Source organism: Rhinolophus sinicus, chromosome 17, assembly GCF_057876585.1.
Source record: "Rhinolophus sinicus isolate RSI-liver-muscle chromosome 17, RSI-T2T, whole genome shotgun sequence".
In the NCBI taxonomy this organism is placed as follows: domain Eukaryota; kingdom Metazoa; phylum Chordata; class Mammalia; order Chiroptera; family Rhinolophidae; genus Rhinolophus; species Rhinolophus sinicus.
Window position 1 is genome coordinate 205,813,607 of NC_142517.1, and position 25,316 is coordinate 205,838,922.

A 25,316-nucleotide genomic window follows, 5' to 3' on the forward strand; every position below is an offset into this window, starting at 1 on the left:
GTTTTCCCAGCACCATTTATTAAACAGACTGTCTTTACCCCAATGTAAATTCTTGCTTCTTTTGTCATGGATTAAATTACCATATAGGCATGGATTTATTTCTGGGCTCTGTTTTTTTCCATTGATGTATGTGTCTGTTTTTATGACAATATTATGCTGTTTGTATTACTATAGCCTTGAAGTATAATTTGATATCAGATAGCAGGATACCTCCAGTTTTGTTCTTATTTCTCAGGATTGTCGTGGCTGTTTGTGGTCTTTTATGGTTCCATATAAATTTTAGGATAATTTACTCTAGTTCTGTGAAAAATGCCATTGGTATTTTGATAGGGATTGTGTTGAATCTATAGATTGCTTTAGCTAGTATGAATTAATATTTTAACTATATTAATTCTAACTATAAGCATGGTATATGTTTCCATTTATTTATATCTGCTTTAATTTCTCTCTTCAGTGTCTTATAATTTTATGCGTACAGGTCTTGTACTTCTTTGGTTAAATTTATTCCTAAGTATTTTATTTTTTGGATGCAATTGTAAACAGGATTGTTTTCTTAAGTTCTCTTTCTGATAGTTCGTTATTGGTGTATAAACATGCAACCAATTTTTGAATATTAATTTTGTATCCTGCTACTTTATTAAATTCATTTATCAGTTCTAATAGTTTTTTGGTGGAATCTGTGGGGCTCTCTATATATAGTATCATGTCATCTGCAAATAATGACAATTTTACTTCCTCCTTACCAATTTGGAAGCTTTTTATTTCTTTTTCTTGTCTGATTGCTGTGGCTAAAACTTTCAGTACCATGTTGAATAAAAGTGGTGAAAGTGGGCATCCTTGTCTTGTTACTGATCTTAAAGGGAATGCTTTTAGCTTTTCCTCATGAGTATGATATTAGCTGTGGGTTTATCATACATGGCCTTTATTATGTTGAGATATGTTCCCTCTATTCCAACTTTGTTGAGAGTTTTTTTTTATCATAAATGGATGCTGGATTCTTTCAAATGCTTTTTCTGCATCTATTGATATGACCATATGATTTTCATTTTTCATTTTGTTTACGTGGTGTATCAGGTTAATTGATTTGCAGATATTGAACCAACCCTGCATACCAGAAATGAATTCCACTTGATCATGTTGTATGATATTTAAAAATTTATTGCTGAATTCTGTTCGCTAATATTTTGTTGAGGATTTTTGCATCTATGTTCATTAGGGATATTGGCCTATAGATTTTGTTTTTTGGTGGTTTTTTGGAATGTCTTTGGTTTGGAAATCAGGGTAATGGTAGCCTCATGGCATGAGCTTGGGAGCCTTCCCTCCTCCTGGAGTTTTCAGAATAGTTTGAGGAGAATAGGTGTTAATTCTTATTTGAATGTTTTATAAAATTCACCTCTGAAGCCATCTGGTCCAGGACTTCTGTTTGTTGGGAGCTTGTTGATTACTGATCTAGTTTCGTTGGTAGTAATCAGTCTGTTCCGATTTTCTGTTTCTTCTGCATTCATCCTTGGAAGAGTGTGTGCTTCTAGAAATGTATCAATTTCTTCCAGATTGTCCAATTTGTTGGTGTATAGTTGCTCATAGTATTTTCTCAACTTTTTTTTTTTTTCTGTAGTGTTGGTTGTCACTTCTTCTCTTTCGTTTCTGATTTTATTTATTTGGGTCCTCTCTTTTTTTCTTCTCCCCTCCCCTTTCTTCTGCCTCCCTCCCCCACTCCGGTTCAAGCCATTGTTTCTCAGTCTAGTTGTATAGGTCATAGCTCCCCAGCCCATGCTGGTATTATGAGCCTTGTGGGGGTGGAGGGGGGGTGGGCGCTGAGATAGTTGGTCACAAGTCATTGGTCAGCTGCTCACAGCAACTCATGGCAGCTCTCCCCGGCTGCAGGCTACTCACAATGGCTGCTGGTCACTCATGCTGGCTGCCAGCCGCTCATGGCAGCACATGGTAGCCCACAGCAGCTCATGGCAGCTCACGGCAGCTCACAATGGTTGCCGGGCAGCTCATGGCGGCACACAGCAGCACGCAGCAGCACGCAGCAGGACACGCCAACCTCCAGCTGCTCATGGCAGCCCAGCTCCAGGGAGAGCTGTTGTTCACAGTCTTAGCTGTAGAGGGCACAGCTCACTGACCCATGTGGGAATCAAACCAGTGACCACTGACCCATGTGGGAATCAAACCAGTGACCTCAGCGTTAGGAGCTCAGCGCTCCAACCACCTGAGCCACCAGTCCGGCTCTCTTTTTTTTTTGATGAATCTGATTAAAGGTTTGTCAATTTTGTTTATCTTTTCAAAAACCCCGCTCTTGGTTTCATTGATTTTTTAAATTGTTTTTTAAAGTCTCTATTTTGTTATTTCTGCACTGATCTTTATTATTTCCTTCCTTGTACTCACTTTGGGCTCTGTTTGCTGTTCTTTTTGCCAGTTCCTTTATGTATAAAAAACAGACTGTTGATTTGAGATTTTTCTTGTTTCTTTAGGTAGGCCTGCATTGCTATGGATTTCCCTCTTAGGATTGCTTTTGCTGTGTCCCATAGATTTTGGGTCATTGAGTTTTCATTTTTGTTTGTCTCAAGGTATCTTTTGATTTCTCCCCTGATTTCATTGTTGACCCATTCATTATTTAGCAGCATGTCATTTAGTTTCCATGTGTTTCTGTGGGTTTTTTTTTGTTTTTTTTCTTGTAATTGATTTCCAGTTTCATACCACTGTGGTCAGAGAAGACGCTTAATATGATTTCAATTTTCTTAAATTTATTGAGACTTGTTTTGTGGCCTAACATGTGGTCTATCTTGGAAAATGTTCCATGTGCACTTGAAAAGAATGTATATTCTGCTGCTTTGGGGTGAAATGGTCTAAAAATATCAATTAAATCCATGTGGTCTAATGTGTCATTTAAGGCCACTGTTTCTGTATTGATTTTCTGTCTCGAGGATCTGTCCATTGGTGTCAATGGAATGTTGAAGTCCCCTATTGTGATTGTGGTACTGTTGATCTCTGCCTGTATGTCTGTCAATATTTGTTTTATATATTTACGTGCTCCTATGTTGGGTGCATAGATGTTTACTAGGGTTATGTCCTTTTGTTGGATTGATCCCTTTATTATTATGTAATGTCCTTCTTTGTCTCTTATTATAGTCTTCATTTTATAGTTTATTTTGTCTTAAGTATTGCTACCCCAGCTTTTTTCTCATTTGCATTTGGATGAAATGTCTTTTTCCATCCCTTTACTTTCAATCTGTGTGTGTCTTTCAACCTGAGGTGGGTCTCTTGTAGACAGCACATGCATGGGTTGTTTTTTTTCTTATCCACTCAGCTACCCTATGTCTTTGATTGGAGCACTGAATCCATTTACATTTAAAGTGATTATTGATAGGTACATAGTTATTGCCATTTTATTATACATATTTTTTATCTTTGTTTGTTTTCTCCTTCTGCTTAAAGACGTCCTTTTAACATTTCTTGTAATACTGGTTTGATGGTAATGAATTCCTTTAGCTTTTTCCTGTCTGGGAAACTCTTTATCTCTCCTTCAATTTTAAATGATAGGCTTGCTGGGTAGAGTAGTCTTGGTTGTAGGGCCTTGTTTTTCAACACTTTGAATATTTCCTGTCCCGCCCTTTTGGCCTGCAAAGTTTCTGTTAAGAAATCATTTGATAGAGTTATGAGAGCTCCTTGTAGGTAACTGCTTTTTTTCTTGCCGTTCTTAGGATTCTCTTTTTGTCTTTAACTGTTGCCATTTTAATTATGATGTATCTTGGTGTGGGCCTGTTTGGATTCATTTTGTTTGGCACTATCTGCATTTCCTGGGTTTCTATGTCTATTTCGTTTACCAGGTTAGGGACGTTTTCTGTCATTATTTCTTCAGATATATTCTCGATCCCTTGTTCCCTGTCTTCTCCTTCTGGTACTCCTATGATATGAATTTGGTAAGCTTGAGGTTGTCTCGGAGGCCCCTTACACTAGCCTCATTTTTTGCATTCTTTTTTTTTTTTTTTTTTTCTGTTCTGATTGGGTGTTTTCTGCTACCTTATCTCCTAAATTGCTGATTCAATCCTCTGCTTCATCTAATCTACTGTTGATTCCCTCTAATATATTCTTTATTTCAGTTATTGTATTCTTTATTTCTTAATGGTTCTTTTTTATGTTTTCCATCTCTTTTTTTATATTTTCTACCTCTTTGTTTAAGTTCTTCCTGAGATCACTGAGCATCCTTATAACCAGTGTTTTGAACTCTGCATCTGGTAGGTTGCTTGTCTCCATTTTGTTTAGTTCTTTTACTGGAAATTTGTTTTGTTCTTTCATTTGGGACACGTTTCTTTGTCTCCTCATTTTGGTTCGTATACATTTCTATGTATAAGGTAGGTCCTGGTCTTAGTAGAGTGGCCTTATGTAGCAGGTGTCCTGTGGGACCCAGTGGTACAGTCTCCCTGTCATCAGAGCTGGGTGCTCCACGTATGCCCTTTGTGTAGGTTTTGTGTGCCCTACTATTGTAGCTGAAATTTGGTTGCTGTTTGCTCATCAATGGGAGGGGTTAATCTTCAGGCTGATTGATTGGGAGGACTGGCCTTGACTACAGTGGAGGAGATCTGGTTCACTGTATGACCCTACAGAGCAGGGCTCACTTTAGCATGGCTCTGGTGTCTTCCCATTCTGCCTTTTGGATGTGTCATTTTTGGAGGTAGCCAGGTGATGCTCCAGCTTGGTCCAAAGCTGGCCCCCAGGTGTGCCAGCCCTGGGGCCTTCTGGAAGGGAACCTGCTGCAGGCCAAGTTAGCTGCAGCCTGTGCCCTGCCCAGGACTATCTTGTATGAGCCACAAGCAATCTGCAGAGGGCTGCTGCCCACACTGAGCTTGGAGGTGCTTCAAGAGGCCAATCTGTGAACCAAGGCCAGATGCCGCTAGTGCTGGGCTTAGGGCTGCTCATGCAGAGGCACGGGACATGCCAAAGTCAGATGCTGCTTCTTTGAGTTTTGTGAACCTTTGAGAGATTTTATGAAAGTATGTAGCATAAGCTAGGACAGGTCGTAGGGAAAAGACACTGGAACCCACTTGGGTATGCCCCAAAATTGGGTAGGGTGGGGCCTCAGGGAATTACTAGGGCAGGGCAGACAGAAGGTGATAGCCAGGTTGATGGAGACTCAGACGTGGCATCTGCTTTTGTCTACATGCACGGAGGTGGGGGACCTCAACAAAGAAACAATAGTTTCTGCCAGTTCTTCCGTCTGGTAGAAAGCTACCTCTTGATCCCTTACCCTGAAGCTAGACAACTCAGTTCCTCCCTATAAGTCCCTGGCAACTTTCAAGCTGCTGCCAAGCACTGGAGCTCAGAGCAAGTGAGTATATCAGCGAGTCAGTATATGTGGCTCACTTAGCCACAATCTCCACTGTTTTTCACAGCCAGAAGTTATGGAGAATTTTCCCCCCAGCACTAAAACCCTGGGCTAGGGAGTCTGGTGTGGGGCTGGGACCCCTTGTTCCTCCGGGGAGGACCTCCACAGCCGAGATATCCCTCCTAATTTTTAATGGTCACATGTGGATGTGGGACCAGCCCGTTCTGCATCTTTGCCACTCCTACTAGTCTAGAAGTGGCTTCTTCTGTATGTCTGTAGTTGTAGGGCTTCAGTTCAGCTAGACTTCAGGCAATTCTCAATGATGGTTGTTTTGTAGTTTAATTGTAATTGATGTGGTCATGAGAGGAGATGAGCACGGCATTTACCTACTCTGCCATCTTCAGTTACCAATTTTTAAATTCTTTCTGGAAGCTTTTAAAATCTTCTCTTTGTTTTTCAGATGTTGTCATTTCAAAATGACGTGCCTTGCCTTGATCCGTTTAAAATTCATTTTTCTAAGTACCTAATTGTGCACTTTCAAAAAGTTCATGTTCTTCTACTTTGTGGTATCACCTTAAATAATTCTCTTGGCATATATTCTCCTATGCCTTTTCCTTGCACAGATTTCTTGAGTCCAGTTTGGTGGCTATTATACCACCTAAGTGAATCCTTTTTCTTTCTCAAATTTACTTTTTGTTTTCCCATTTGATATGTTTACTTAATTTTCTGGGAAATTTCCTCAACTTTATTTTACAACCATTTTAATTAATTTCCAAAACTTAATTTTAAAAATATATAACTGCTATCTCTTTCTCTTTTAGTTGCCTTTAATTTTTTCCTCCTGGTACAATATGTATTCTCAAATCTCTCTAAGAATATTAGTGCATGTTGAGTACTGGAAATTCTCCTCTGGTAGGACACAAAAGAAAGCTTACACATCTTTGTAAATTTTAGGAATACAAAATGTTGATCAAAACATTATTATCAGAACAATAAAATGACCAACTAAGAACTAGAATTACAGACTCAAGTTTACAATTACTTTCACAGGAAACAGCACCCATTTCTGAAATTCAGATGCTAAAAAGATTATATACAACAATACCACATACATTTATAGTAACACAAAGAAGAAGTTCCAAGAGAAATAATTGGTATTGTGAAAATCTCAGTTTATACCTTATTACACTGTTATTAAAACCATATCTTATCATTTATGAAGTAATTTTACAATATAAGTTGGTATCTCCCTTAACAGCTTCTTGTCAGAGAGGAGGCACCTCGTTTTTTATCTTTCTGAGATTTATTTTCTCTTAGTTGTTAATTAAGAAGTATTTTCAAGGTTAGATTTTTTTTTTTTATTCCATTGGTTTTCATTTCTCTGTTTATTTTGATTTTGTATGAATTTAAATTTTTTTATTTAAAAAATGTTTCAAATATGGTAAGATACCATTATAATACCTTTGATAAGGACAGACTGGAATGAACTCTTCGGTCCTGTGTTTAAGTCTTTCTGATCCTCCATGCTTTCTTCAGTTACATCTTCTTGGTTTATTGCTTCAACCTCATTTATTATAGTCTACTCAGGACCACTTATTTTGTATATGTTGGTTCTTCACAGCCTATCTTTTATCTATAGAATCTTACAGTCTCCACAAGCATCTCAGAATCTTGATGACCATTTTCACATAATATCTTTCCTCCCTAGGATGTCTACAGAAGACCAGAATATAGACGACAGGCTTTTCTATGAGACTGTGTTCAATCACTTCAAAAGACGTAAGATCGAGATTTCAAATGCAATAAAAAAGACATTTCCTTTCCTTGATATTCTTCGTGACCGTGAACTCATCACCAATAAAATGTATGAAGTAAGTGAAGTTATTGTGTCATAATTTGGTAAACGGGCCCCAAACAAAGTTACACTTTGATATCCTGGAATCAAATGTCACGGCACAACTAGCCGACTGAAGAGTGGGGATCTATGAGTGGGACCTTCTCAGGTATTGTTGTAAGTGTTCCTATAAAGTAAAAAGGGAGAGGAGAAGCCAGCATCACTGGAGACAGTCCTGCTCCTAATTGAAGGAATGGTGCTCCATGGTGCCCCGTGGAGTTGGGGTGAATTGCACTGGAAATAGGCTGGATCTGAAGTGGGTGTGCTTCATAGATGTAGAATGCCTTATAGGGATGTGTACAATATAGTATAATCTAGGAATTAAAAGTAGTTTTTAATGAATGGATGAATAAATGTAATGAATTGATTTAATGAAATAATAATTGACACAACATTTCATTTCAATGAACAGCAGTTTAAACACTTAGAGCTGAGAACATTAAAATCCACAGAGAATTAATGTCTTGTTAGGACAAATTTGGAAGTAGATGTTTGCTATTATTTCTCCAACAGTTTTCAGTTTCCTTTTCTTTTTCTTTTCTTTTGATATCTCTGGTGTCTTGGAATTTAGATTAATTTTAGCAAAAGACATAGACGGAGATACAGAGATGCCATTCTTTTTTTTCTCCCCCCTATGAATATGCTTTCTCAATGGCCAAGTTCACAAAAAGGGAGAATCGTCACCTGGTTTCCTTGAGCTCTTCCAGGCCAAATCAGCCTTGAGGAAGGGACAAGGGTTGTCTAGTCAATAGAACAGCAGCTCATCACTTGCTAAGTTTATTCCTAAAATATTTGGCCAGGCTCTTCAAGGGCCACAACATCATTTAACTTTTAACTCACCTTTATTCTTCAAAATTGCTCCTTCTTGCATCTAATGTAAATGAAGATGAAGATAACAGGTTCACAAATTGGTACTTTTATAGAGGAAAAATTTACTTATTTCACTTAGTAGCCATACAGATACATAGAAATTCTAAACATTACATGAAAAGTTACCAATGTAGGAAAATCGTAATACATTAAGAGAATCACTTTCTAGGTCTCTTGTGTACCTTGAAAGTCTGTGTTTACATTTTCTTCATTCAATGTTTTTTAAGGATTGTCAAGAGTCTTGTAGAAACCTGGTCCCCGTACAGAGAGTGGTGTACAATGTTCTCTGTGAACTGGAGAAGACATTTGACCTGCCACTTCTGGAAGTATTGTTCAGCGACGTCAACATGCAGGAATACCCGGACTTAAGTCACGTTTATAAAGGCTTTCAAAATGGTAATTAAGTTTATTACCTACCTTTTGATATATCCAGAGCCAACTTTTTCAACAAATACATATTGAGCTCCTACCATGTACCTCACATGTAGCTATGCAGTGGGGATACAGCAGTTAAGAAAACACACGTATCCTGAGCCCTCTCAAAGTTACGATACGATGGCTATTGGCACAACACCCACCCAGAGGGCTGCTTAACTAGGCATTTAGACTCACTGGACAACCAGACCCACAGTGGCATCACATTTACTTAGAAGGACCAATGACAGGACACGCAGCATCCCAGTAAGGCAGCATCAGTTGCTCCTCCTCTGTGGGCCCCTTGCAGCGATCCACACAGCAGCCCACCAAGCTGACTGCCACCGTCCTTGAGCGACAGCTTAGCGGTGGGGGCAGGATCCCCCCTGGCTTAGCAGCACCAAGCCCATGGGAGTCAAAGTCTCATGTAACAAGTCTGTAGCCATAAGTTCCAGGAGCCCCACGAGGGACAGCCAAGTTACAAGCGGCACCACACTGAAGGAAGACCAAAAGTGGCTGAGAGTTCACACACAGTCCCTCGCAGGCCACACGCAAGTTATCTACCTCCAGTCACAGGTCTCTTTTCACCCTAGAGCCAGTGTTGGCCTAGAAACACCACAGAGAGGCCACCTTCATCAGGTTTCCAGAATAATAGGGAAGAAAGTTAACCCCAGGTCAAATTTGCCCTTAGAGAAGGTGAAGTGGTTGCATTAGCCCTTTCCCCACAAGGGATGAAACAAATACTCAAATAATCAGAAAAATCAATTGCTCTGCCCAAGATTGTTTTTGACACTGTACAAAGATACAGGTTTGGTTCACCACTTTTTCCTGAGACTCATGATTTTATACTTTTTAATTGATACTCAATAAAGAAGATGTCCCTCCAATAATAATTTTTGTTTTGACTTGCTTAGGATGCTTTTTATTCCAGCACAGTTTAATATCAACTAAGACCTCCAAATAAAGATGGAGAATTCTCAAGAAAAATGATTATGTGAACTGAGGAGGGCAGATGCTACGGGAAAACGCATAGAGTGTGAAAGGGTCCACTGTGTCTGCAAAACAAGGACAATTAGATTTTTCTCAATCAGAGACTGAGAAGTAGACCTTGGGATTTGATTCAAAAGGGATAAATTTCAGGTAGATTTTGGAAGGTCTGGCATCTAAAGCTAAGGCATTCCAAGTTTATTTACTGGACATTAAAGAGATCCTACAGGTTTATAGGTTTATAAGTACAGGTTTATTGCCTCAGGAGTTACCACTGTTATCAGCCCTGGGCAATGTGGGCCCACCACATTCCTTGACTCCTCCTCCCCGGGCTCACCCCCAGATTCCAATCCTTTGGTATCTGCTTTTTGGATTATTTCCTTCCTCCTTACATTTTCTGGGTCACCATTATGCAGGGGTCCTGAGCTAATGGCCTGCCTGCCCTCTCTGGCAGCCTCCCTGGGTCCCTGGTCCAGGCGTCTCTGGACGTCCCCCAGTGCCATAATGTGCTCGCTTGCTTTTGAAGCATCAGAGAGTGTCCTTCCTTTGTTCCTGGGATCTGGGCCCCTGGGAGATCTGTCTAGTTCCTCTGGTTTGTCCTCTGATGTCCCTTTGGGAAGCACTCACCCTCCGTGACCCAATTAGGTCAACCCTCCTCTTGTCCAGCCCCATCTGTAAAGCTGTTGGACTTGGTCTTTTATACATGCGGACTCTCTAGGATCTTACCTTGTTTCCCTGAAAAGAAGACCCAGCTGGACAATCAGCTCTAATGCGTCTTTTGGAGCAAAAAGTAATATAAGATCCAGTATTATATTATATTATATTATATTATATTATATTATATTATATTATATTATATTATATTATATTATATTATATTATATTATTATATTAAAGACCCAGTCTTATGTTATAGTAAAACAAGACCGGGTTTTATATTAATTTTTGCTCCAAAGGACGCATTAGAGCTCTTCGTCCGGCTAGGTATTATTTTCGGGGAAACATGATAGTCCTTCTACCAAAAAAATCCCTCTGTTTCTTCCTTACAGTTTGAACAGATCAGAAAACACATTTCACTTCCAGTATTTATTTTGATATGTACTTCGTCAGCCATCTGAACTTTTTTTACATGAGTAACAGGCTCACAATTTCCACGACTCCTTTATCCTGACATTTGAGTGGCTCCCGTCTATGTGGGAGACATAAAGTCTCCCTTGTTGGGGGTTCTCCTTTCTGTCCCAGGGATGGGGGGGTATCTTTACCATGAGGATTGGGACTCAATGAACCCTGAGTGACCGAAGGGCTGAAAATCCCTAAATGTGTAAGATTTGAGATGTTGTCCCTTGTCTCTGATGGAGATTTCTAATTGTCTTCTTCTCTCTCGCTCTCTTCAGTTTTCCTGGAGAGAATTTGTCACCAAGCAAGTAATGGAGAACAAAGGGAGGACAGCTCTACTATCCCACTAAGCTTTCAACAGGGTGATTGCGACCAGATAAAAACCGAATCTTCTGGTAAGAGGAAAGGAAAAAGGGAGGTGGGGTCCTGTCCTGAGTGGAGATTGGGGATCAGGGAAGAAACACTGAGGAGCATGGAGAAGGCAGGGAGGGGTGTTTGTATGAGCCCGTGACCAGAGGCCAATCCTGCAGGAGTGACTATGACAAGCCACTGTTGACCCAATGACCAATTCAACAAAACAGAAACCCAGGGTGCGAGTCAGGAAACCAGATTTAAAGAGAATGATGATCTGGAAGTAATTGTGATTTAGCAAGATGCCACTAGGAGAAGATCAGTATGAAACTGTAATGGGCTAAGAGCTATGGGTTCAAGGTCAATGTGAAAGAGGAGAACCTTAGTGACAGCAGAAGAAAGAACTGATTAAAATGTGGGGGATGACGTGCAAGAGCAGGAATGTTTAAGGAGACAGGCAGTCATCTAGAGATAGACAACAGGAAGTTGTGGAGATGTGGAGAAGAGGACGTGGGTACTTTGAGAGAGAGGAAGAAAGAGGGGAAGTGAAAGAAGGGAAAGGGGTAAAAAACGAAACAAAACAAAAAACTCAAAAAACCAAATGAGAACCACCATATTATTTGCACTTGCTTATTGAACATATCCTCTGGCAGTTCTGGTTTTAGTGCTCACAGCTGCCATTAGAGGTTAGTATTACTTATGAGCCCATTTTAAAGATAAGGAAACTGAAATCAGAGAGACCAGGTGTGTGGGGCAAATGAGCAGGGATGGACCCAGGCATTCTGAACCCAGAGCCTGTGTTCTTAGCCCTGGACACACCCAGGTCATCTCATGGAAAAGACAGAAACATGAGACCAAATTAGGGAAACATATGCAGAGAGAGAGATACAGAAGGAACACCAGGAGCTGGAGGAAGTGGAGGAGAATCAGCCCCTGAAGCTCAGGGAAAGGCCAGCAAGAGAGAGTGAACAGACGCAGAGGGAGGGTGTGGTGTGAAGGGGTGGGGAGCGAGGCACCAGGACTTTGTAGGAAGTAAGGTAAGGCCACTTACCTTATCAGCGGCAGCTCTGGGGACAAAGGCAGGTTTGCTATGGCCGTGGGCGACAAGAAAAGCCATCGCCAGTTATATGAGTGGCTCATGGAGGACACACAGTGAGGTGGCCTGTCTGAGGTTAGGGTGCAGCTGATGGCAAGAGTCGTGTGGGATCCTCTAGTTTCAGACTGACGCATTATTGATACCTGAAGAGGGTCTTCAAATCCTTCATTATAAAGATTAAAATGGGATTAAGGGAGAATATCACAGTCTGTACCTCTATTTCTGAAATGAACTTCTAATTTCTGCCCCCCAGTAACTGGGGAAAACCTAGGAACTGGTGAAAGCCTGACTTCATCAGGAGCAGGCCGCTCATCTTACAGGGGTCTGTTCCTGTTGACTCTTCTGTGATCTTTGCAATTCTTGTCCCATTCTAGAATGTGCTGTGGAGTGCGAGTTGCTTCTTTTCAGTAATGATTGCCCCAAATTGTCAGTCCTTGTAGCTCTAACTTTTCCTAGATAACAGTGTTTGTACTCTGGGCTTCCCGAGGGGGTTGCTCCTTCCATACTCTTAAACTTGCTGTCATTTTCTGATGACTCTGTCCCTTTGTCCACGCACATGGCTTCACAGTTTTCTGCCTCTGTCTTGCTTGAATTTGTCGTCGACCTCGGTGCTTTGAAGTCACATCCAGGGTGGCCAGCATTGCAGAGAGAGTGGGGGGAGGGGGCGATGAGCATGTTCCTAAGGGTCAGTGTACCGTCCCCGAGGACCTGGACACCGGGTGCCTCCCAAGCAAACCCTCTCCCATCAATCCCAGGGCAGCAGGCCAGGAGCTGCCTGCCAAACTGGCCTCTAGAAAAACATGTTGGTAGTTAAACAGCAGAAAAAAACTGTTTATGACTCTTGCTCTCCCTTACCCCATTACATCCTTAATAATGTTATTAAATTATTTGAATATTATAAATTTAAGCATTAGCTATAATGATTTAATTTTCTGATCAGTCACAATATCTTTTGTAGTCATACAAGCAATGTTTCATTTAATCTTCTCAAATACCTTAAAATGATGGTCTATCACCCACATTTTTCAGAGGACAAAGAATCAGCTCAGAGACTTGGCTATTTGTGTAAGTTCACCCACTGAGACGAGGAACTGGGCTGTGCTGTGAGGCGGCGTCAGAGCAGGACTGGCGAGCAACCACCTGGCTTCAGATTCTGCCCTGTGACCTTGGGGACGTGGCTGACAATCTTTGTCTCTTAGTTTCATCATCTATAAAATGGATGCGATAATAGTACCCACCTCACAGGGTGACGGATTTTAAACAAGTTGTGTCATGCAAAGTACTCAGAATCATGCCTGGAACTTCATCAGTTTCTGTGCACTTGTTATTATTGCTACATTTAGTTATCATCCTTATTTGTATCTTGAGCCAGAATCTGACTTCAACCATTACAGTAAACTTTGGTATTTTTCTGGAAAAACAGTGATAAAAGCAATACAAATCTCAGGCCCAGGAAAGTAAATTGAAGGCCACAGATTCCCCACCCTTATTTCACCCTAGCCTATAATAAATGTCATGTCTTTATTACATGATATTCTTTGGAAATGAGTGACATGGAAGAATCTCAGGGAACTTGCCAAACCGTGGAAAGCCCTCATTATCTAGCTTCCAGTAGGATGTGTTATTTAAGAAAAGGTGTTCTAAATTACTAACCTATTTTTATAAAGAAAAACTTATGGAGTGGTTTTTGAAAGAACTATTATTCTTTTTTTTTTAATTAAAGTTTATTGGGGTGACAATTGTTGGTAAACTTACATAGATTTCAGGTGTACAATTCTGTATTGTCTCATCTATAAATTACATTGTGTGTTCACCACCCAGAGAGAACTGTTATTGTTGTGTGTGTGTGTGTGTGTGTGTGTGTGTGTGTGTGTGAGTGTGTCTTTTTTTTAATCAATTAAAGTTAATTGGGGTGACAGTTGTTAGTAAAGTTACATAGGTTCAGGTGTACCATTCTTTAATATTGCTATTCTTTTAACAAGTCATATTTATTAAAAAAGATAACATTTAAAAATATGAAAAATCCAACATGCATCAACCCAAATTCTTAGTGCTTCATGTACCAGTGCAGCTGGTAGGAACAGGAAGGGGTGGGTGAGTGGAAGGAATTACGACTAATCATGAGCAGAGGAGAAGGATTCAGTGTGTTTGTATGTGTTGTGTGTGCATGTGTGTATGTGTGTGTGCATGTGCATATGTGTGGTGCATGAGAGGATTATAAATTGCATTATAATCCAAATGATGCACAGCAATCCACCAAACTGTGTCCAAAAGTCTGACCCAGCAGCGACAGCGGACTGACATGCACAGGGAGGAAAGGGCTGTGTCTCATGCCCACCACCCCAAGAGGAGGCTCCAAGAAACTGAACGTGGCACAAAACATGCACCAGGGCCCACATTCTATATTGAAATTGGGGGAATTCATTTTTAAATCATACTTTACATAAATTGCTATGCTTAGAAAAATAGCACTAAATGAAAAAATCCAAATGCACTGAAAAAACATGTATTCATTCAGACGCAATTGAGGTTGGTGGGACTGAGTGGGATGGGTTGTTGGATCCATAATGAGCAGAGGGGGTCGCCATGGGGAAGGGGCTGTGCTGGTCCTGGATGGTTTGCGCAGGGATTCTTTCCTATTGTTTCCTGCTCTGCTTTGCCTTCTCTCTCTGACCACTGGCCCCTCTCAGACTTGCTTGCCAGCTCTCTCACTTGCTGGCTTCCTGCTGGGTTCCAAACCTGGGAGACATTGCTAGCAAGCCATTAGGAGCAAGGGAGAAGCTGGACATTTCCCCGCCACTGCCTCAGCCTGCAATTCTGGTAGCAGCTGCATCTCACATGACACCACCTCCCACCAAGCAGGCCATACATGGTCCACTTTCTATCTGCCTGGTGACCTCAGCACAGGAGCTCACCCTGTGTCCCTCCCATAGCTTCCTGTTGACAATTCTTCAAGTTGCCACATTCTTTCATTTGGGCTTCTCAGCACTTCTATCAACTGTATAACCAACGCCCTAGATTAAATTCCCTCTGCTTTAAAAGCTATGGGAGGTTTATGTTTTATTGTTGGACCCTAATTGATTCACAGTTCAAATTAAATATCTATGAATCAAAACGTGGTTTAGGTACAACCCCACCTGAAAACGGACTCTCAGAGCTCCTCTGTGAAACAGAGCAGATAAATGCAAGGAGAAAGAATGCAACCAGTAACAATAATGATACACGAGAAAGCCAACAAGCAAGTGAACAACGTGCCCAAAAGTCTGAGCCAGCAGGTAAGGCTGAGTGACTGGGTTTTATAGTGTGCAGGGACCAAGGGGTACTTGCTGGTGGTAGAGAATGAAGTAATACATGAATTAAGAGGACACCTCTTAACAGAGAAGGGGAAATCACATAGACACACAGCTGGCAGGAATGGAGCCTGATATATCGATAGGAGAGACCTGAAGAAAGAAAGAAAGAGAGAGAGAAAAGAAGAGAGAGAAGGGAAGGGAGGGGAGGGGAGGAGAAGGGAAGGGAAGGGAAGGGAAGGGAAGGGAAGGGAAGGGAAGGGAAGGGAAGGGAAGGGAAGGGAAGGGAAGAGAAGAGAAGAGAAGAGAAGAGAAGAGAAGAGAAGAGAAGAGAAGAGAAGAGAAGAGAAGAAAGAAAAAAAGAATTAAGAGATGAAGGGTGGAGAGCCACAGAGCCTCATGGGGAAGAGAGACAGAAGCAAACCTCAAAAGAAGAGAGCAACAGATTGCTGTGGACTGAATGAAGAACGCTTTCACTGGCTGGAGGTGGCGATATACAAGGTGTGATCAAACAATACGGTGAATGTTTAAATAACAAAATTTATTATGGTAGAAGACACATTGCCATTAATCCCCCACAGAATACTCCCCTTCACTTCGATCACACTTATCCCATCATTCTTGACTTGTTCTGTCTGACTTACTTCGCTTAGCATTTTAATCTCAAGATCCAAGCATGTGGTCACAAATGGCACCATTTCATCTTTTCTTATGGCAGAATAGCATTCCATTGTGTATATATACCACATCTTCTTTATCCATTCATCTATCCAAGGACACTTGATTGTTTCCATGTTTTGGCCACCGTAAATAAAGCTGCAATAAACATTAAAGCACATATATCTTTACAGATAAATGTTTTCAGATTTTTTTGGGTAGATACCCAGGAGAGGGATTGCTGGGTCATATGGTAATTCTATTTTTAATTTTTTGAGGAATGTCCACACTGCCTTCCATAGAGGCTGCACCAGTCTGCATTCTCACCAACAGTGTATGAGGGTTCCTTTTTCTCCACAGCCTCTCCAACACTTGTTACTATTTGTCTTGTTGATGATAGCCATTCTGACTGGGGTGAGGTGATATCTCATTGTAGTTTTTGTTTGTATTTCTCTGATTATTAGTGATATTGAGAATTTTTTTGTATATCTATTGGCCATTTGTATGTCCTCTTTGGAGAAATGTCTATTCAGGTCCTCTGCCCATTTTTCAACATAGGGCATGGATGTAAATTTGGGGCTCGCAATATTTTAATCTTTTAGGGAAAAAGATGTTTTAGTTTTTTCCTCCTGTGCTTCTTTTTTTAAATTGCCAAATGTATACGTATTTTCTAGAGCAAATAGTTTTGTCAGTGTTTTTGATACGTAGCTGTCTACTGCTTTACCGTACCCAAGTATGGCATGTATTCAATCTCCTTAATCAATGCTTTATTGTTGCTTTTAGCATTTTGCTTTAAATAAATATGCATGTAATATGAATGACATATAAAAGAGAGTTATAATTAAAAATATATTGTTCACTCAATAAGTTGATCTATAAAATACTGTTTGAACTGTCATATTTATATTTTTAAGTAGTGGATTATAATATACAATACTATTCTCTTCTTTTTATCTTGCTCCCCTCAGATCCATTCTCTGCACTTCAGCTCAATGACTCTTTGAAAATTTCCAAGCAGGTCATATTGCTTTCCTGTTTAAAACCGAATACCTTTTTGTGGCCCTCAGCATTTACTCAATACTGCATGGCGTGGAGTAGTGAAAGATGCCTGCCACACATCTGCATTTTTCCCCATTCCTTTCCTTTCATTCCCTCATGCCACATTCCCACCACCCAAATTCCAGTTAGTTACTCGAATTTGCCAAGCTCTCAACTAAATCTCTGAGATTACATGTATTTTTGGAAAATAGCTAGATATAATCTTCCAATGGTTTTATTTTTTACAGTTATTTCTATAAAACAAAAAGCTAAATATTTCTTTATTGGAAGGTCCTATTGTCGTCTGATCACAACCTTGAGTTGTATCAAGAGACAACTCATTCAGCTATCAGATCTTAGCAGAAATAAAGACTTCAGATAAAATATTCTGAAACCCAAAGTATTGTTTTTGACAGAGTCCTTCAGGAAGTCATGACATGCATGGTGGTTTTTCAAAGGACCTCTATAAACAGTATCTTATTTTTTCCTTTACAACAACCCTGGGGGGCAAGCAGGATGGACATTTTTACCCTTGTTTCTAGATGAGAAAACACAATCACATAAATGTTTCAAGGTCTCTACAAAGTCTCATGGAGACAGAGGGAAAGACAAGACTAGCGTCCTGGATTCTGCGTTATTTCCTTTGTAAAATTAGAGCTCAAAAAGGTCATCAAACTGTTGTTTTCTCAATCCTATGTGCTGCATGGTTTGCCATAAGATCTGTCGCTCTTTACTGCACAAATTGGTGATTTGTTTTCCCTTCCTACTTTCTCAGAGGATTTAAAAAACAAACTATTTAGGGAAACACACTAGGAAAAGACTTAAGAACAAATAAAATTTTTACCTGATCTTGATGTTACAAAAGACCAATATTTTAAATAATACATTCATTCTAATTGCTCCACTAGATCTCTGAAAGTAAAATGTAAATTTGCTCAGTTTTTAGTGTGCATTCTAACTTGTGCCTTAGTGTAGGCAAACTACTCTAAATGTAGTTCCAAAATAGGTCTATGGAACAGACACGAGAGAAGAATATTTCTCAGCCTTGCAAACAGTTCAAGGGGCACCCGGGGGTGAAGGAGGCTCCCCATCTCCAACACAAGATTTCCAAGGCCTCCCGGCATGAGAAACAGCAGGCGAAGGAAGTGTGAAATGACAACAGAAGGGGTAAGAGGCAGAAGAGAGACAAGTGTAGGAAGGTCAGGTTCAACTAGAGCAGAGGTGCCCCTGCCAGTGAATTGTGTCTCCTCTGGGGACAGGAAATGGAGCATCACTAACCTGTAAGGCTGGTGACTGAGAAGGGCAGACCAGGGTGGCCTGGGTGCAGGCCATGCTTTGCATGGGGTTTCAGGATTCTTCCATGTCTTATTTGGGAATTTCCTGCTGAATCGGTTCCTAGGTCACACACTGAGACACCTAGAGCGTCTTGTTCCTTGTGCAGAGGTCAATGACCTTGACTCGTTAGGATCAAATGAGAGAGGAGAGACCCATGAAGTCACCTGCTCAGGACCCCAGACTGAACTAGGTAAGAATATTAAGATTGCGTTCCTGGACGACAAATATCCAGAGTCTAAATCCAGAGCTCTGTGTTCCTGATGAATCTTATCCTGACATTTCCACATGCCTTGATTTGATTACTTTCAGGACACAATTTTCAGCATTTAACTTCTTTAAACCTACTGGAAAATAGAAAGAGGCAAGAAGGCATTATAAATTGTTGTTTAACTGGATAAGCCCAATCAATTGATATATAGAAAATGTAGCAATAACAGCTAGTAAAGTGACAGTCTTTTTTACTACACACTACCATATCTATTAATGCTAAAAAGATGAAATAATGTACTTAGTCTCCACAAACATGCTTTACTGTCTATAGAGCATAGTAAGCACAGTATTCTACTACTGATAATATTACTAGTTCCCGACTTAGAAAGTCATCATAGAATAATTTGTGCTGCTATTTAATTACTGATGGGAAAAACACGGCTTTAGCTCAGCTGCTCTTAAACCCAAATTATAGTTAAAGCACTATCTTACATTGTGGTTTTTTTGCAGGGCTTTTGTGAATAAAACTTCATTTTGTTTTCATTAAAAAGCTGAACAGGGAGATAGATTAACCAGGTGATCTCAGCTTTATAGATGAGAAAACTGGAACGAGTAAAGTTTAAGGGTCATTTACAAAATCACATGCAGAGTACAAGGGAGAGCCAGAAAGGAGCCCCACATTATGGTCCTGGGCGCCAGAACTCGGTTCAGTTCAGCTGTGGGATAGACTTATCGGGAGGGTCAGGTGTGGACTAGGCTTATCGGGAGGGTCAGGTATGGACTAGACTTATCGGGAGGGTCAGGTGTGGACTAGGCTTATCGGGAGAGTCAGGTGTGGACTAGACCTATTGGGAGGGTCAGGTGTGGACTAGACTTATCGGGAGGGTCAGGTGTGGACTAGACCTATTGGGAGGGTCAGGTGTGGACTAGACCTATCGGGAGAGTCAGGTGTGGACTAGACCTATCGGGAGGGTCAGGTGTGGACTAGACTTATCGGGAGGGTCAGGTGTGGACTAGACCTATTGGGAGGGTCAGGTGTGGACTAGACCTATCGGGAGAGTCAGGTGTGGACTAGACCTATCGGGAGGGTCAGGTGTGGACTAGACTTATCGGGAGGGTCAGGTGTGGACTAGACCTATTGGGAGGGTCAGGTGTGGACTAGACTTATGGGAGGATCAGCTGTGGGCTAGACTTATCGGGAGGGTCAGGTGTGGACTAGGCTTATCGGGAGGGTCAGGTATGGACTAGACCTATCGGGAGGGTCAGCTGTGGACTAGACTTATCGGGAGGGTCAGGTGTGGACTAGACCTATCGGGAGGGTCAGGTGTGGACTAGACCTATCGGGAGAGTCAGGTGTGGACTAGACCTATCGGGAGGGTCAGGTGTGGACTAGACCTATCGGGAGGGTCAGGTGTGGACTAGACCTATCGGGAGAGTCAGGTGTGGACTAGACCTATCGGGAGGGTCAGGTGTGGACTAGACCTATCGGGAGGGTCAGGTGTGGACTAGACCTATCGGGAGGGTCAGGTGTGGACTAGACCTATCGGGAGGGTCAGGTGTGGACTAGACCTATCGGGAGGGTCAGGTGTGGACTAGACCTATCGGGAGGGTCAAGTGTGGACTAGACTGATTGGGAGGATCAGGTGTGGACTAGACTTATGGGAGAATCACTTCATAAGTTATATAAATGTCTAACCACTATGCTGTATACCTGAAGCTACTATAATATTTAATGTCAACTGTAATTGAAAAACAGAAAAAGAAAAAATTCACAAGAATATGAGTACATGAATCAAAGGGTTACACATTTGTATTAGTGTCTCAAAGGAAATAAAAAGCATGTCGTAGTTTAAAAAAGAAGAAATTGTAAAACTTATGCAAACAAATAAGTGTTTTCTCCCTGCTACTTTACAGAAACCATGGATTTCAGAAAATCTCCTACACCCAGAAAAAGATCACGGAAAGGAGGTAAGAGCAAATAAAAACTCTTCGTGGTTATGAATGAATAGTGCTACAAAAGGTTCATTCTAATTCTTTGCTATATTCTTAAAGTAAAATATAAATTTGCTTTAATTAATAGGGTTTGCATTTTAACTTTTGCATTAGTTAGGCTAACAACTGTAACAAATAAACCCAAAGAAGTCAAGGACTCAAACACAATAGAATTTTTCTTTTTCTTAAGTAAACATTCCAAGAAGTTTTAGATGGGGGGTGGAGGGTCTGACTCTGTTTTAAGTGGTCATTCTGGGAAACAGTCAGGTGGGAGATCTGCCTTTTTCAACACCAGACTTGCAAGACTGTACTAGGAAAGCAGCAGAGCTACAAATAAATACAAATACAGTTATATAAACAACAACAAATCCACAAAGAGACAAGTGAAAGAGGAAAGAGCCTTAAGGCAGTGTAAGAAAATGGGAGAGCCAAAACAAAGCAGAGATGCCCACTAGGGGTGAAATGTCTTAACCTCAGGCTCAGGGGACAGCGAGATATAAACTACTGACCTACAGGTCATGTGACTAAAAAAGGCAGACCATGGATGTGGGAGGGACAGTCTTGCCCTGGATTTTCATAGCATCCCAAGTTTTTGGTTCTGTGTTGGTTCCTGTGTCAGACAATGAGACCTTCAAGGGATATTTGCTTCTTCTGCAGAGAGAAGACATGGAGACCCTTCAGTGTCCAGTACAGATGGGCGCCCCACCCAGCCCAGAGCTGAGAAGTGGTCCTGATGAGAGGGGTAAGGACGGCCGTCACCGGGTCCAGGACATCAGGAGTCTCAGTTCAGAGCTCCTGTTTCTCTGAGCACACACCACACCTGGGAGCCCATTGTCGGCATTGATCTCATGTGGCCATTTTGAAAACTGCAAAGAAAGAAATCATTATGAATTCAGGCTTAACAACATGGCCCTAGTTGAATGGCAGTGCCGTCTTACTACATGTTCTCAGCCATTTTATCCCTGGAAATATTGGACTATAGAGTAATGTCCACCCCTACTCACCACCTATTTTGTAGAGAGCAGAGAAAGTGAGATAGTTATTGTTCAGTTTTGTCACAGACTTGTTCAAAACTCAGTAACTCTGGTCATACTCTCTAATTATTGGCAGAATGAGAAGCATCTGGTTACTACCATCAAATTTAATTTATAACTTTTGACAGATGATCCCTAACATGATATTGGACCATATAATGATATTTGAAAATATCTCTGCAAAAAAAAAAAAGAAAAAAGCTAAGAAGAAATTCTTTTACATTTACAACAACCTAAAAGGTAGGCCAGATGCTGTAGTTCTCTCCATTCCACATATGGGGAAACCCCCATACAAAAAGTTTTTAAAAAAATTTTTAATTACAGTTGACATTCAATATTATATTAGTTTCAGATGTACAGCATAATGGTTAGACATTTATATAACTTATGAAGTGATGTCCCCGATAATGTTTTATTGTTTTAGAAAGACACTATTGCAGAAGAAATAAATAGCAAAATGATAGTATCTTTTTAAATATTCATTAACAGTATGATCTTAGATTTATATTGTTCATATTAATGTCATTTTTAACAGGAAAAGCTTAAAAAGAGAGTGCCGGTCCTGGTATGTAATTATAGCTAGATATAAAGTTTCTGATCAACCCCTCTTAAATCTTTATATACTTGTAGATTTTGATAGATGTTCTTCACAATGCAATTGGATTACAGTGTTTTATTTCAAAGTACTTTTGCAAATAAGATCTTATTTTGTCATTAAAAATATCCTTAAGACTTAAGAAGTAAACTCTTGCTATTCCCATTCTGGGATGAGAAAATAGATGAACAAATTATAAGGGTCCAAAAAACTGAAGGACCAACAGGGACTAGTTACCCAGGGGTCTCACTAATGGTAACTGTTATATGTAAAAGGCAGAAACATAAGAGCTGTGTCAATGATCAATGTCAAAAGAGCAGGGACACAGAACCTGGCATCTTCACAAAGAATGTATCCATTCTTAATGGAAGAAAACTTATTTAATTACAGCTATATATGTGTATATACACACTCTAGTGTACGTATATGCATTGGTGTATATACACCAATGAAGAAGGAAAATTAAAAGTCACAAAGAAAAAAAGGATAAGAATGGAGCCAACTCTATCACATAGGAAATACCTAGAAGGATAGAGCCCAAAGGGATCAACAGAGAAATAAAGAGAAACAGCTATTAAGAGCATCAATGATGAAAGGAGAGAAAGCAACACAGGAGACAAGAGAAATCATGGAATCATAGCATTGGAGACAGAAATGTGTAAGGCAGGGAACCCATGTGGTTGGACAAAATCAAGAAGAGGCTAAATGAGTGGGGTTACTCCCAGGTGGTGGGGTTTGTGCCAGACACGTGCCTCATCTTTCAGAACCACAGGGCACCTTACAAGGCAAGTGGCTCTGCCTGCTTCTATTTCAGTTTCTTTCCTTTGAGTCCCTCTGTCCTCATTCCCTGGTGCTGGGAAGTTTTAGAGTTTCCCTCATCCTATGACCAGTCTGTACAAGCCAGGGTTGTCAAAGTGAGTGACTCTTTAAACTCAGGATTTAAGTTCTTCATGGAGAGTAACAGTGAGTCGGATGGTGTCTCTGGAACCAGAACTCCAGGTCCCTGAGAGGTCATCTCCTCAGAAAAGGTGACAGATGCCTATTGAGAACAGTCATGTCCTGCCTGTTCCAAACCTAAGGAGAAGAGAATTGTGTCCTAAAGTCATACTATGCTTCTCATCCCTCCCCAAATGCACTCACTCAAACTTCTCAGAAATCCCACACCCAAACTGCAGATCCTTTGTGTGTGAATGAACCATATAGTTAACAGGGGTCACCAGAGGGGAATAGAAGTGACAACGTGAAAGGAAGATCACCAGTTGTACTTACACATCTGTACTATTTGAACTGTTACCAAGAACATAAATTACTTTTCCAACTCTCCCTAAAATAAACAACCGAAACCAGAGAATAAGAGTCCCCACGTGTAGTAATGATTTCCCATTTCTGTCTAGTTTTGAAGAAATAATTGTGCACTTAAAAAGCAGGAGTTAGTCTTAGCTGCATGAGTTTTAAGCTTAACTTGGTTTCTGTAATTAGGGTTTTTAGACACAATTGCCATGTGTCTAAACACTGATAATGGATGTCATTATTTTCGTCTTTTTTCCCCCCAATACAATGACTTTGGCCTAACAGAGGCTGAACTGGAGAATTTGAAGAAAGTGTTTGTTCTTCAGGAAACAAAAAAGAACATGTCATTGGTGTAGTGGATGCTGTTGGTATCCTGGAAACGCCCCTTTTAGGGCAGACTTCTCCCCCAGCCGCTGTGAGGGTTGGCCGCTGAGGCCACTCCTCCCCAAAGTTTTGCCTTCAGCCAAATGAAGCCAGCTTCACCTGGATCTTACACCTCATTGGCCTGGGGGCTGGCCGCCTCCCCTTCAGTGGAACCAATGCGTGGAGTGACTCATGTTCCTGTGCTTCCCACTGGCATCAGGCTGGAGCTAGTCTCTAGCTGTGACCATCATATTCTTGCTTAGCTTTCCCACTGTGTTGCTACCCTGCTTCCTTCACCCCACTTCTCCTAATTGAACTTTCACAATAAATCATTTACTTAAGAGACTTCATCTCAAGCTCTGCTTCTAGGAAATCCAACTTAACATAATGGTCCTAGTAAACCAGCTCTAAGGATGGGGTTCTGGAATTGAATCACTGTCCAGCCAGATGGTGACTGGTGGAATATTGATAGTCCCTGCGGTGCTGTAGCAGTGCCATTGACAAAATTTCACCTGTAGGAAACTGGATGAGATATAAAGGAAGAGGTGTACTAGCTGGTAAAATTCTCTGCCATTTACAAAGGGAGAGATAGTAACTGTAAGAACTGTGCATTTTGGTGGCTATTTCTGAGCTCCACTAATGTGTTGAAAAGAGTAATGAGAGGTTGAAATCTATTAGTCACCACCTAAAGCAAAGGGACATGCATACCTGCAGCTGGAAGGCAGATAGTAAGAAAGGCCAGGCACAGACCCTAATTTCAAGAATGGAAGAACTTCAGAGAAAATGGAATTCTAAGCTCAGGAGGCCTCTTGCACCAAATTCAAGGCCCTGATAAAGAAAGCATGAAGCCCTGAAACTCAGGATGGGGCTTTCTAGGAAGACGCAGCTGAGAACTCTGAACTCCAGGTCCCTCTGAACCCACTGGCCTGAAAAAGAGTGCCTTTGCCCTAATTAGAAGACAGACCACTATCCTCCCCCACATCTTGCTTGACTGAAGACTATGCAGGGGCCGGCCCGGTGGCTCAGGTGGTTGGAGCTCCATGCTCATAACTCTGAAGGCTGCGGTTCGATTCTCACATGGGCCAGGAGGCTTTCAACCACAAGGTTGCTGGTTCAACTCCTCGAGTCCCGCAAGGGATGGTGGGCTCTGCCCCCTGCAACTAAGATTGAACACGGCACCTTGAGCTGACTGCCACTCAACTCCCAGATGGCTCAGTTGGTTGGGGTGCCTCCTCTCAACCACAAGGTTGCTGGTTCGACTCCCACAAGGGATGGTGGACTGCGCCCCCTGCAACTAGCAACGGCAACTGGACCTGGAGCTGAGCTGCACCCTCCACAACTAAGACTGAAAGGACAACAACTTGAAGCTGAACGGCACCTTCCACAACTAAGATTGAAAGGACAACAACTTGACTTGGAAAAAAATAAAAGTCCTGGAAGTACACACTGTTCCCC

At 41.1% G+C, this 25,316-nt stretch overlaps 1 protein-coding gene across 3 annotated transcripts in view; it reads left to right on the plus strand.

The window, feature by feature from the left end:
- LOC148754916 (nuclear autoantigen Sp-100-like) overlaps nucleotides 1-24,206 on the plus strand; it is a 28,677-nt gene extending 4,471 nt beyond the window's left edge. For 2 of the 3 annotated variants that reach the window (XM_088794340.1, XM_088794342.1), the window contains exons 2-9: nucleotides 7,038-7,200; nucleotides 8,321-8,489; nucleotides 10,889-11,005; nucleotides 15,183-15,332; nucleotides 18,442-18,567; nucleotides 20,502-20,555; nucleotides 21,237-21,321; nucleotides 23,784-24,206. In XM_088794340.1, the coding sequence (XP_088650466.1) occupies nucleotides 7,038-7,200; nucleotides 8,321-8,489; nucleotides 10,889-11,005; nucleotides 15,183-15,332; nucleotides 18,442-18,567; nucleotides 20,502-20,555; nucleotides 21,237-21,313 (856 nt within the window). In that variant the 3' untranslated portion in view covers nucleotides 21,314-21,321; nucleotides 23,784-24,206. The remainder of the gene's footprint in view (nucleotides 1-7,037; nucleotides 7,201-8,320; nucleotides 8,490-10,888; nucleotides 11,006-15,182; nucleotides 15,333-18,441; nucleotides 18,568-20,501; nucleotides 20,556-21,236; nucleotides 21,322-23,783) is intronic. The other variant, XM_088794341.1, reaches the window with a different exon arrangement.
- Nucleotides 24,207-25,316: the final 1,110 nt, after the last annotated feature.